The sequence below is a fragment of the Globicephala melas genome, chromosome 11 (genome assembly GCF_963455315.2).
Source record: "Globicephala melas chromosome 11, mGloMel1.2, whole genome shotgun sequence".
NCBI classification, from domain to species: Eukaryota; Metazoa; Chordata; class Mammalia; order Artiodactyla; family Delphinidae; genus Globicephala; species Globicephala melas.
This window is the reverse complement of record NC_083324.2, coordinates 30,546,583-30,560,869: the sequence shown is the minus strand read 5'-3', so window position 1 is coordinate 30,560,869 and position 14,287 is coordinate 30,546,583. Positions and strand designations below refer to the sequence as shown.

Genomic DNA, 14,287 nt, shown 5'->3' with positions numbered 1-14,287 from the left:
TGTCTTCTGGATCTTTTCTGAGAAAGGATGTAAATAAATTTTTGAGACCTTGCATGTCTGCTAATATCTTCATTCTATACTCATTTAATTGATAGACTGGATGGATGTAGAATTCTAAGTAATAATTTTTCTAAATAATTTCCCTTTGGCTTCTGAAGATATAGTTTCAAGGTCTTCTACCATTTAAGATTGCTGTATAAAGTCAGACATCATTCTTATTTGTAACCCTTTGTATATAACCACTGTATGTATTTAAAAAAATCCTGGAAGCTTAAAGGATCTTTTTTTTTTCCCCTCCTGTTCTGAAATTACACAATAGTGAGTCTTTTTTTTGATGAGTTATGTGTACTGAAAATATCTGGCCTTCAATTTTGGGAAATCTTATATTTCATCATTTCTGTTTTCTCTAGTCTCTCATCTTGGAATCCTATTACTCTGATGGTTAACCTCTTGTACTAACTTCTAATATTCTTAACATTTCCATCCTATTTTCAGTTTTTTGAACGTCTTCCTTTTTATTTTATATTTTTGGTTTTACATCTCCAGAGGAAGACAATACAATACAAAGTCTAAAAATAACTCTATAGTTTTTGATTTCAAGTGTGCAGTGTTCACTTGAAACTTACCAGGCATACCAGGAGACAACACCAAGACTAAAACAGGCAATAGAAACAGACCCACAGGAGAGTCACGTATTGGAATTATGAGCCATGGCCTTTAAAAATAACTCCGATTAATATATTTCAGGAATTAGATAACAAAATAAAGGATTTCAGTTGAGGAATGGAAACTATAAAAAAGAATGTAATAAAATTCTAGAATTAAAAAAATAATAACTGAAATTAAGAATGTTAAAGTATGTATTCATTCAGCTCCTTACTAAATAGCCAAAGAAATGCCTACATAGATGCTCCAAGAGAAATGTAGAATGATTCAAGCAGCACTACTGGAAACAGCCTAAAATGGAAAAATTAATTGTGGAATATACATACAATGGCATACTATACAGTACTGAAGATCAGCACCAACATAAATGAATCTCTATGTGTACTGGGAAGAATGTATTTATGGAATAGTATGTACCATATGATTCCATTTATATAAAGTTCAAAAATAGGTAAAATTAATATGTGGTGTTAGAGGTAAGGATAGAGTTACCTCTCAGAAGAAGGAAGATGACTATGATTGGGATGGGACATAAAGAGGGCTTCTAGGCTGCTTATAATGTCCTATTTCTTGACCTGGGTGGTGGTTAACAAATGTGCTCACTTTATGGTAATTCCTCATGCTGTATGCCTACAATTTATAAATGTTTCTATATGTATATAAAAGTGTATAATATAATATACTTCAATAAAATGTTTACTGGAGTAAAGCAGGAAAAATTATTATTTTATAGATGCAATATATTTTCTTAACTCTGAGAAAAACAGGTATCTATTCCTAACTTATCTATTTACTTCTTCCTATTAGTTTTGGTGTCTATCTACCATATATTCGATGTACCTGAGTTCAGGCACTCTACTTTAGCATCTCTAGAGGATAAAGGTCCTGTTGCATCGTTATATAGAGTTGGAGAGGGGATCTGGGGTCCTATAGCAACCGATACAGAATTCTAACCAATCTACCTGTTTTTAGCCATACCCTTTATCCCTGCCTATAGCAGTACCTAGGGCTGACAGTTCTTTTTTTTTTTTTTTTAACATGATAGCTGTGTTAATATTGTTATAGTTTATTTTAAAAAAAAAAGATATGTTTCAAGGGTACCGCATTATAATTTGACATCTGTATATACTATAAAGTGATCACTACCACAAGTCTAGTTACCCCCTTCACCCATTTTGCCCACTCCCCCAAACTCTTCCCTTCTGGTAATTACCAATCTGATCTCTGTAACTAGGAGTTTATTTTTGTTTTATTTTGTTTGCTCATTTGTTTTGTTTTTTTAGATCCCCCATATAAGTGAAATCATACAGTATTTGTCTTTCTCCATCTGACTTATTTCACTTAGCATAATACCTTCAAGGTTCATCCAGTTGTTGCAAGTGGCAGGATTTTGTTCTTTTTTGTGGCTGAGTAGAATTCCACTGTGTTTATATACCACAACATCTTTATTTATTCATCCATCAATAGACACTTAGGCTGTTTCCATATCTTGGCTATTGTAAATAATGCTACAATGAACATAGGGGTGCATATATCTTAATGTTTTTGTTTTCTTTAGATAAGCACCCAGAAGTGAAATATCTGGATCATATGGTAGTTCTCTTCTTAATTATCTGAGGACTCTCCATGCTGTTCTCCATAGTGGCTTCACTGATTTACAGTCCCACCAACAGTGTATGAGGGTTCCTTTTTCTCCACATCCTTTCCAGCATTTGTTATTTCTTGTCTTTTTGATAACAGTCAATCTTAGAGATCTGAGGTGATATCTCATTGTTGTTTTGATTTGCATTTCCCTAATAATTAGTGATGCTGAACATCTTTTCATGTGCCTGTTGAACATCTGTATGTCTTCTTTGGAAAAATGTTTAGTCAGACCCTCTGCCCATTTTTTAATCAGGTTTGTTGTTGTTGTCTGTATTCTTTTTTTTTTTTTTTTTGGCTGTGTTGTTTCTTCATTGTGCTGTGCGGGCTTTTCCTTGTGGTGGCTTCTCTTGTTGCAGAGCATAGGCTCTAGGCATGCAGGCTTCAGTAATTGCAGCATGCAGGCTCAGTAGTTGTGGCACACGGGCTCTAGGGTGTGTGGGCTCAGTAGTTGTGGCTGTGGGCTCCAGAGCACAGGCTCAGTACTGTGGCACACAGGCTTAGATGCTCCACGGCATGTGGGATCTTCCTGGACCAGGGATCGAACCTGTGTCCCCTGCACTGGCAGGTGGATTCTTAACCACTGCAACACCAGGGAAGTCCCTTGTCTGTATTCTTTATGTATTTTGGATATTAACCACTTACTGGATATATGATTTGCAAATAACTCCTCCTGTTCAGTAGGGTGCCTTTTATTTCGATGATGATTTCCTTTGCTGTGCAGAAGCTTGTTAGCTTGATGTAGTTCCATTTGTTTATTTTTGCTTTTGTTTCCCTTGCCTTTGGAGTCAGTTCCACAAAAACATCACTAAGAACAATGTCAATGAGGTTACTATGTTTTCTTCTGGGAATTTTATGGATTCAAGTCTTACATTCAAGTCTTTAATCCATTTGAGTTAACTTTAATGTATGGTGTAAAATACTGGTCTCCTTACATTTTGCATGTGGCTATCCAGTTTTCCTTGCACCATTCACTGAAGAGACTATCCTTTCTCCACTGTATGTTCTTTGCTCCTTTGTTGTAAATTAATTGTCCACATATATGTGGGTTTATTTCTGGGCTCTCAATTCTGCTTCATTGATCTGTGTATCTGTTCTTATGGTAGTACCATACTGTTTTGATTACTAGAGCTTTGTAGTCAAGCTTGAAATCAAGAAGCATGATACCTCCAGCTTTGTTCTTCTTTCTCAAGATTGTCCTGGCTATTTGAAATCTTCCGTGGTTCCATACAAATTTTAGAATTATTTGGTCTAGTTCTGTGAAATATGCTATTGAAATTTTGATAAGGATTGCACTGAATCTTCAGATTGCTTTGGGTAGTATGAACTTTTTAACAATATTAATTCTTCCAATCCATGAACACAGAATATCTTTCCATTTATTTGTGTCTTCTCTAATTTCTTTCATCAGTGTCTTATAGTTTTTAGTATTCAGATATTTTACCTCCTTGGTTAAATTTATTAGTAGGTGTTTTATTCCTTTTGATGCAACTGTAAAAAGGGACTGTTTCCTTAATTTCTCTTTCTGACAGATCATTATTAGTGTATAGAAATGCCACAAATTTATGTATATTGATTTTGTTTCTTGTGACTTTACTAAATTTATTCCACCATTTCTTCCGGAGAAGTCTTTAGGGTTTTCTTTTTTTTTTTTTTTTTTGCGGTACGCAGGCCTCTCACTGCTGTGGCCTCTCCCGTTGTGGAACACAGGCTCTGGACACACAGGCTCAGCGGCCATGGTTCACGGGTCCAGCTGCTCCACGGCATGTGGGATCTTCCCAGACCGGGGCACAAACCCGTGTCCCCTGCATTGGCAGGCGGACTCTCAACCACTGCGCCACCAGGGAAGCCCCTAGGGTTTTCTATATATCATATCATGTCTTCCGCAAATAGTGACAGTTTAACTTATTCCTTTCCAATCTGGATGCCTTTTATTTCTTTTCCTTGCCTAACCGGTCTTGATAGGACTTCCAATACTATGTTGAATAAAAGTGGTGAGAGTGGGCATCCTTGTCTTGTTCTTAATCTTAGAGGAAAAGATTACATCTTTTCACTGTTGAGTGTGATGTTAGGTGTGGGCTTGTCATACATGGTCTTTATTATGTTGAGGTAGTTTCCTCCATACCCACTTTGTTGAGAGTCTTTATCATAAACAAATGTTGAATTTTATCAAATGCTTTTTCTGTGTTTATTGAGAAGATGGCTCTTATTGTAGTTCCTCTCTGTTTCTTTCTTCTCTTTCTCTCTTCCTTTGTGTCTCAAAGGTTTTCTTTAGTGCTATGTTTAGATTCATTTCTCATTTTCTTTTGTGTATTTGCTATAAAGTTTTTGTGTGTGTGGTTACTGTGAGGTTCACATACAGCATCCTATGTAAACTGTAGCCAGTTTTAAGTTGGTGGCAACTTAATTTTGAACACATTCCACAGCTTTATCTTTTTACTACCCCTCCCCATGTTTTGTACTTTTTTTTTTTTTTTTGCAGTACGCGGGCCTCTCACTGTTGTGGCCTCTCCCATTGCGGAGCACAGGCTCCAGACGCGCAGGCTCAGCAGCCATGGCTCACGGGCCCAGCCACTCTGCGGCATGTGGGATCCTCCCGGACTGGGGCACGACCCTGTGTCCCCTGCATCGGCAGGCAGACTCTCAACCACTGCGCCACCAGGGAAGCCCCATGTTTTGTACTTTTGATGACATCTTTTTGTATGCTTCCCTTAACTAATGATCGTAATTTTACTATTTTGGTCCTTTAATCTTCATGCTTGCTTTATAAGTGATTGACCAACTACCTTTATTATATATCTACCTTTTCTTAGTGAGACTTTCACTTTCATACATTTTCTTATTATTAATTAGTGCTATTTTTTATTCAGCTTAAAGAAGTCCCTTTGATATTTCTTGTAGGGCTGGCTTAGTGTTGATGAATTCCTTTAGCTTTTGTTTATCTTGGAAACTCTTACTCTCTCCTTCAATTCTGAATGATAACCTTGCTAAGACTTCTCGGTTGGACTTTTTTTCTTTTTAGCACTTTGAATATGCCAAGCCACTCTCTTCTGGCCTGTATAGTTTATGCTAAAAAATCTGCTAAGAGCCTTGTGGGCTTTAGTATGTAACGAGTTGTTTTTCTCTTGCTGCTTTTAGGATTCTCTCTTTACCCTTAACTTTTACTATTTTAATTATAATGTGTCTTGGTGTGTGTGTCTCTTTGGGTTCATCTTATTTGGAACTCTATGCTTCCTGGACCTGGATGTCTATTTCTTTCCCCATATTAGGGAAGTTTTCAGCCACTATTTCTTCAAATAATTGTCTTGGCTCTTTCTCTCTTCTCCTTCTGGGATCCCTATAATGCAAATGTTATTTCACTTGATGTTGTTCCAAAGGTCCCTTAAGGTATCTTCACTTTTAAAATTTTCTTCTCATTTTGCTGGTCGGTCTGAGTGATTTTCATTGCTTTGTCTTAAGCTTACTGATTCATTCTGCTATCTCATCCAGTCTGCTGTTGAACCCCTCTAGTGTATTTTTCCGTTCAGTTATTACTTCTCTTTGGTACTTTCTTATACTTTCTCTTTGTTGAAGTCCTCACTGTGTTGATTCATTCTTCTTCCAAGTTTGATAAGCAACTTTATGACCATCATTGAACTCTTTGTCAGGAGACTTCTTATCTCTATTTCATTTATTTCTTTTTCTGAGGTCTTATATTATTCTTTCAATTGGAACATATTCCTCTGTCTCCTTATTTTGCTTTATTCTCTGTTTGTTTCTATGTATCAGGTGAATCAGCTATCTCTCCCAGTCTTGAAGGAGTGGTCTTATTTAGGACATGTCCTGTGGGTCTCAGAAGCACAATCCTGCTTGGCCACCAGAGCCAAGCATTCAATGGCTGCCTCCCTATGTGGGCTGTGTGTGCCTTCTAGTTTTGGAGTTGCGGTGGTACACTGGTGGGTGGGGCTGGTCCCTAGACTGGCTGCAGTGCCCAGCCAAGGCATAGCCCTAAGGGTAGGGTTCCCAGCAGGGTGCGCCCACTGGCATAATAGATTAGAGGGAGAATTCCAAAATGGTGCTTGCCAGCGCTGACATTACAAACTAGCCCAAGATTGCAAAGTGAATCAAAAATTGGCAGATTAGGGCTTCCCTGGTGGCGTATTGGTTGAGAGTCCGCCTGCTGATGCAGGGGACGGGGGTTTTCCTGGGAGTGTTTCAGTCCTGGGAGAGTGTCTCAACTGGTTCCTTCCTCTCCAGCAGACGCTTCGAGATTAGTAAGTAGGACCCCTTCACCTATGATCCATGTGCTTTTCAATTGGTGTTTGTGTCCTGTGGGTCAACTGGTTTTTGGGTCTGGTGGGTCTGCATGTGAGCCCTTTAAGAGTGGGTTTCTGATCCCTGCAGTTCTATAGTTTTCCTGGACATATTCTCCATTGGTTTTCAAAGCCAGGTGTTTTGAGGTCTTGTCTCTCCTGTGTAGGACCTAGCGGCTGGGGTGCCTGATGTGAAGCTCAAATATCCTTCTCCTCAGGAAAAAGATCCATAACCTTGTGATGGCTCCCATTTGTGGATTTCTGTGGCTGGGGTGTGGTTTTTTTCCCTTGCGCAGACTTATCTCTGCCTCTCCTACCTGTCTTGATGCTGTCCTTTAACCCTTTGTTGTGGAGACTCTATTCATCCAGTTTTCAGGTCCTTTCTGAGACAATTATTCCATATGTAGTTGTAGATTTGTTGTGTCTGTGGAAGGAGGTGAGTTCAGTATCTTCCTATATGCCATCATATTGAACCCTCTCCTAGGACAGCCAATTCTTTATCCTCCCTGAGGATCTATATTATGAATCTTACTGGTAAATCTCTCTGAAAACCTAAAAGTTTCAGCTTTCTCTGCTCTTTTAAGTCAGTTGTCACTCCTCAATCTTACAGAATTTATGAACATTTTTAACTGTTGTTATCTCCTCTTCATCCTGGTGGATTTATATGTTATAATTTTATTGCAGCTTAAGGGAGAATCAGAGATAAAAACATGTATTTAATCTGCCAATTTTTTTTTTTTTTTTTTTTTTGCAGTATGCAGGCCTCTCACTGTTGTGACCTCTCCCGTTGCGGAGCACAGGCTCCGGACGCACAGGCTCAGCGGCCATGGCCCACGGGCTCAGACGCTCCGTGGCATGTGGGATCCTCCAGGACTGGGGCACGAACCCACGTCCCCTGCATCGGCAGGCGGACTCTCAACCACTGCGCCACCAGGGAAGCCCTAATCTGCCAATTTTTGATTCACTTTTTTCCTTACATTTATGAAAAGTATTAATTAGGTTATGATTTACCTCTTACGATCTGATGTAGAATTCACCTATATTTCTATAAATTTTGAGGTTTCTTATTAGCTGGGTGCCATTTTTTTTTTAAGTGAAATCTTTCACTTTCTTGTATAGCCTTTAAGTGGTATATGAGTGGCCATACTTCCTGGCTTATGATCTTTTTGTGGAACTGTAAATGCATTGCTGTGTTTTATTATCAAATGAAATTTACAGTGTCCTGTTCCACAGAATGAAACACAGAAGGATTTCATAGGCACTCATCCAGATGGAGCACAAATCTAAAGTCTACATGCAAACTTCTAAGAAATCACCTTTGCCATCTTATGTGCAGTCCTGTTTCCTGGGCTTCTAGAATTGATTTTGTTAAAAATAATCCCAGACGAAAATCAAAAAGAAGCATCAGTAGTTTCTCAATACTTTCAGTTGTTTAAAACTATCTTAGCAGGAGAGTTTGTGCTGCTTTATGAATTCTAGATGGCTCAGTTTCCTACAGAGTATAATTATTAATTGTTTAATGAGTAATTAATGTATTATTTCCAGTTTCTTTAGAAATAATATGAGGAATAACTCAACCATCTTTCTATTTTAACATGATCATTAGAAAATTAATATAGTAATATAATTTCAGTCAAGATGAATAAGCTCTAGAGATCTGCTGTACAACATTGTACTTACAGTCAACAATAACATATTGTATACTTTAAAATTTGTTGAAATAGATCTCATGTTAAGTGTTCTTTCCACAATTAAATAGAGTAAGATAAATTTTCAAAAACCACTACCATGTACTCTTACTGTCCAAAGGCATGTCTAATTTTCTAAAAGTTGAAGAACTAAAAAATCTTGATAGCAGCTTGAACATACCATCTTTATCAGCAGTGTCTTGAGGCCTGCATTTTAAAGTGAAGATCTTCCGTAGCTTACAGTTAGCTGAGACAATAATTCCATCCAGTGACTGGAAAACAGCTCCTTTGAATATTTCACTGGTAAATGCCACCAGGTCAATGCATAGATTGCACCACTAAAATTAAAAAGGGAAAGAGGAGTAAGCACTATGTAAAATCACATAAATGAAATGCAAAGTCCGGAATTGAGGTAATCGTCTGGATCAACCAGCCCCAAACCAATTTTCCCCTTTAGGCAAATCTACCTGTTTTGGCTTCGATTTTCTTAAGAATTGTCTTGATTCTTCCAAAGAAATCATCATGATCTAAACTGTACACTGGTCATCTGGCTGAAGAGTTCCCATTGTGAGACAAGGCTTTGACAACTTAGGGAGGTAACTCTAGATCAGAAGGCAGTATGCTAGTGGGAAGCTAATTGTAGGTGCATTAGACCACTTAAATCTTGAAAATCAAGGATAAGTAGCCAATCGTTCCTTCAAGAGGACTAATTTGATCACAATTAGCCACTTAGATTTGTTAAAAAAAAGCATGGATGAAACTGAAATTAGAAGCTGGGTCTAAACTGCAGCCATTGCTGTTTATTCATAACCAATTAACCTATTGTACAGAAATAGATTCTTCTAAAGAATTTGTAATTATGCCAGGTATTTGCCAGTTTTTAAAGTACTCTTGCAGGGACTAATTTCTGCCTATTAAACAATTAGACCCCTCAATACTTCATCAAATAAATTCTCTAAATGGTCTTACTGAGTTAAAGAAAAGGAGCAAATAATCGTTTAGTAAAAAATTATGACATATATAAGACGGCTGGGCAAAAACAGAAAAAAGGATTTTTGCAGTTAAAAGAAAAGTAGTATTTAAAATTGTCTGTGCTAAATATAGATCAATGGAACAGGATAGAAAGCCCAGAGATAAACCCACACACATATGGTCACCTTATCTTTGATAAAGGAGGCAGGAATGTACAGTGGAGAAAGGACAGCCTCTTCAATAAGTGGTGCTGGGAAAACTGGACAGGTACATGTAAAAGTATGAGATTAGATCACTCCCTAACACCATACACAAAAATAAGCTCAAAATGGATTAAAGACCTAAATGTAAGGCCAGACACTATCAAACTCTTAGAGGAAAACACAGGCAGAACACTCTATGACATAAATCCCAGCAAGATCCTTTTTGACCCACCTCCTAGAGTAATGGAAATGAAAACAAAAATAAACAAATGGGACCTAATGAAACTTAAAAGCTTTTGCACAGCAAAGGAAACAATAAACAAGACCAAAAGACAACCCTCAGAATGGGAGAAAATATTTGCAAACGAAGCAACCAATAAAGGATTAATCTCCAAAATTTACAAGCAGCTCATGCAGCTCAATAACAAAAAAACAAACAATCCAATCCAAAAATGGGCAGAAGACCTAAATAGACATTTCTCCAAAGAAGATATACAGATTGTCAACAAACACATGAAAGAATGCTCAACATCATTAATCATTAGAGAAATGCAAATCAAAACTACAATGAGATATCATCTCACACCAGTCAGAATGGCCATCATCAAAAAATCTAGAAACAATAAATGCTGGAGAGGGTGTGGAGAAAAGGGAACACTCTTGCACTGCTGGTGGGAATGTGAATTGGTACAGCCACTATGGAGAACAGTATGGAGGTTCCTTAAAAAACTACAAATTGAACTACCATATGACCCAGCAATCCCACTAATGGGCATATACCCTGAGAAAACCATAATTCAAAAAGAGTCATGTACCAAAATGTTCATTGCAGCTCTATTTACAATAGCCAGGAGATGGAAACAACCTAAGTGTCCATCATCGGATGAATGGATAAAGAAGATGTGGCACATTTATACAATGGAATATTACTCAGCCATAAAAAGAAACGAAATTGAGTTATTTGTAGTGAGGTGGATGGACCTAGAGTCTGTCATACAGAGTGAAGTAAGTCAGAAAGAGAAAGACAAATACCGTATGCTAACACATATATATGGAATCTAAGAAAAAAAATGTCATGAAGAACCTAGGGGTAAGATGGGAATAAAGACACAGACCTACTAGAGAATGGACTTGAGGATATGGGGAGGGGGAAGGGTAATCTGTGACAAAGTGAGAGAGTGGCATGGACATATATACACTACCAAACGTAAAATAGATAGCTAGTGGGAATCAGCCGCATAGCACAGGGAGATCAGCTTGGTGCTCTGTGACCACCTAGAGGAGTGGGATAGGGAGGGTGGGAGGCAGAGAGACGCAAGAGGGAAGAGATACGGGAACATATGTATATGTATAACTGATTCACTTTGTTATAAAGCAGAAACTAACACACCACTGTAAAGCAATTATACTCCAATAAAGATGAAAAAATAAATAAAAATAAAATTGTCTCTGCTTTGATTAAAATATTAGGCTCCTCCATTATTTGCTTAGAAGCACAGTTTATATAAGGTCTATTTTATTAACTTATCAAAATTAAAAGATATATTAATTGATAAAGGAAATAATAATGTCATTTTAAAAGTCAAATTCCATTTAGAAGTATTGATTTTAATATGGAGGAGAACATGAGCTTGTTTCCATAGTAGAAAAGTAAAAGAGATTGCAGTAAATTATTGATTAAATATGTAAAATTATTTTCTTTGTATATGTCTCAACAGTAACATTTTATTCCCAGGTGATAAGAATGCTCTAGTCTTTTGGGGAAAAAGAAGTCAGTTGTAATAAAAGGTAGGAGATAGGATTGAGTGTGATGTAACAATGAGACTGGCTTGACCAGCGGAATGGTGCGCTCTGGGGAAGTGTGGGAAGTAATGTGGGATAGGGCAGTGAGGCCAGGTTCTGGAGGAGCTGGAAGATCAAGAAGAGAAACTTGGATCCCAGAGGGTCAAGTGTCACTGTGGTTCTTGAAGGAGAATGTGAGAAAAGTAGAGTATTGGAAGTCTGGATTAACCCTGATGCAGGAATGTTTGGGGTGGTAGAGTGGTACTGGGAAGAAGGCTGAGGCAGAGTAGAGACAGACTGAGGCACAGAAGCACCAATTAGTCTCCATCAGTCATTTAAGCATGAAGTGAGGAGGGTCTTGTTTGAAGGCTAGCATAGGAAGTGAAATGTAAGGGACAAATCCAGTATGCATGCCATATGGTGAAACACCACGGCTTGGTAAAACTCAGGTTATATGAAGGTACTGGGGTTTCCAGCTATCCAACACTAATTATTAACATTATTATACTAGCGTTATTATTGTTGTTACAAATTTGGGTTCCATTCCTTAAAAACTTAACATTATGCCCCAATTCCAATCTTTCAGCTGGTTTGTCCCATCAGGAATTGCATTCATCCATTCTTCCCCACAGGTGCTAAGTGCTTATCAGGTGTTAGACACGGGCTTAACAAAAGTTTTATACAAAATGTAGCCCTTTGTCACTTTTCCACTCATGCAATCATACTGTCAACTTTTAACCATTTTTCTCTCTGTATTTTAAAATAATACCTCTTGATTCATCAATTTTAGACATTATCTGCTGACTTCCTATTATGGTAGATAAGATTTTTAGCTCACTTATACACCTAACTTTCCTGACTCCATCCTCCCTAGACAATTATCTCTCATTCTTTCTCTTTCTCTCTTTTCTTTAAAATTCATATTCTGTGTTTTCCTTATTGTGACTATGGAAATATTGTACACAACTGAGCCAAGTGATGCTCTATGATTACCTTTCCTTTCCTTATGCAACTTCTTTAGATTTCTAGAGTTAATAACTGCTTTTTAAATTATCTTTTTTTTTTGAAGTAAGTATTTTGAGTCTTCCTACATCTAGGAAATGCTTGGAGGTGACATCTGAGTTTCGTTTTGAACAACTAATAAGGGCTTCCAGGCCCAGGGAGGTATGGGAATGTGTTGGGCATTTTTTCTCAGGACCCTCCCCCTTTATTCTCTGCTTAGATGAACCCTCCAGCGGGCTGCACCTGAAGACCCAATCAGAATCTGCCAGATCTGCTTGGGAATTGGTGTCGACCTCCTTTAAACAGCGCAAGTCCAGGAAACCAGGCCCTTACCTTCTACACCCATTTTTTTCTCTTTTTTTCCACAGTTTTATTGAGACACAATTGACATCACTGTATAAGTTTAAGGTGTACAGTATGATGATTTGATTTACATGTATTGTGAAATGATTACCACAATAGATTTAATTAACATCCATCATCTCATACAGATACAACAGAAAGAAAAAAAAACATTTCTCCTTGTGATGAGAACTCTCAGGATCTACTCTCTTAACAACTTTCCTATATAGCTCATCAGCAGTGTTAACTATAGTCACCATGCTGTACGTTACATCCCCAGTGTTTAGTTATCTTATAACTAGAAGTTTGTACCTTTTGATTACCTTCCTTCAATTCCTGCTCTGCCCTCACCCCTGCCCCCCACTACATCTAGTAACCACAAATCTGATCTCTTTTTCTATGAGTCTGGTGGTTTTTGTTTTGCTTTGTTTTCATTAGAGTCCACATATAAGTGAGATCATACAGTACTTATCCTTCTCTATCTGACTTACTTCACTTAGCATAAAATGCCATCAAGGTCTATCCATGTTTCTGCAAATGGTAGGATTTTCTCACTTTTTTATGGCTGAAAAATATTCCATTGTACATATATGCCACAACTTCTTTACCTATTCATCTATAGACGGACACAGGTTGTTTCCATGTCTTGGCTCTTGTAGATAATGCTACAATGGATATGGGGGTGCAGATATCTTTTTGAGTTAGTGCTTTTGTTTCCTTTTACTATGTTCCCAGAAGTGAAGAATTGCTGGATCATTTGGTAGTTCTATTTTTAAGTTTCTGAGGAACCTCCATACTGTTTTCCATAGTGGCTATACCAATTTACAATCCCACCAACAAAGCACAAAGGTTCCCTTTCCTCTGCAATCATACACATTTATCTCTTGTCTTTTGGATGATATCCATTCTAACAGGTATGAGTTATATCTCACTGTGGTTTTAGTTTGCAATTACTTAATGACTAGTGATGTTGAGCATTTTTTCATATACCTGTTGGCTTTTTGTATGTCTTCTTTGGAAGATGGTCTATTCAGGTCCTTTGTCCATTTTAACTGGATTGTTTTTTTGCTATTGAGTTGTATGAGTTCTTTGTATATTTTTTGATATTAACTCCTTATCAGATATATGGCTTGCAAATATTTTTTCCATTTCATAGGTTGTCTTTTCACTTTGTTAATGGTTTCTTTTGCTGTGCAGAAGCTTTTTAGTTTGATGTAATCCTAGTTGTTGTTTACTTTTGATTTTGTTGCTTGTGTTGTAGGTGTGATTTATACACTTCTTATATATCCCAGTCAAACTGCTTTTATTCCCTCTGCCTGGACTTCATGCTTCATGGAAAGTATTCAACAAATAATGGTATGCATGTGTGTGTATGAATATACGAAGACACGTATATACATACATGCCTACACAAATACTTTCAATCTTTCATTATATCATCATTCGACAAACACCATAAATGTGTGAGAACTGGTAAGTTATTTAGTGAATCCATCTCTTAGAAGTACAGATGGGAGTAATTCCTGAAAAAGATGGGAATATCTTTCACAAATCTTCCTTGGTTAGAGGAAATAGAAAATTTTTTTTAGTTTAGTGGATAGAATTTTTTTTTTGGTTTAGCTGATATTTATAAAGGTTACAATTTTCATAAGCTTCCACAAATAACTCATTATTCATATAAATTCTGTGATAATTTTCT

At 37.3% G+C, this 14,287-nt stretch overlaps 1 protein-coding gene across 12 annotated transcripts in view; it reads right to left on the bottom strand.

The window, feature by feature from the left end:
• CFAP20DC (CFAP20 domain containing) overlaps positions 1-14,287 on the bottom strand; it is a 352,715-nt gene that overhangs the window by 225,419 nt on the left and 113,009 nt on the right. For all 12 annotated transcript variants that reach the window (XM_060308448.1, XM_060308451.1, XM_060308450.1 and 9 more), the window contains one exon: positions 8,469-8,625. In XM_060308448.1, the coding sequence (XP_060164431.1) occupies positions 8,469-8,625 (157 nt within the window). The remainder of the gene's footprint in view (positions 1-8,468; positions 8,626-14,287) is intronic.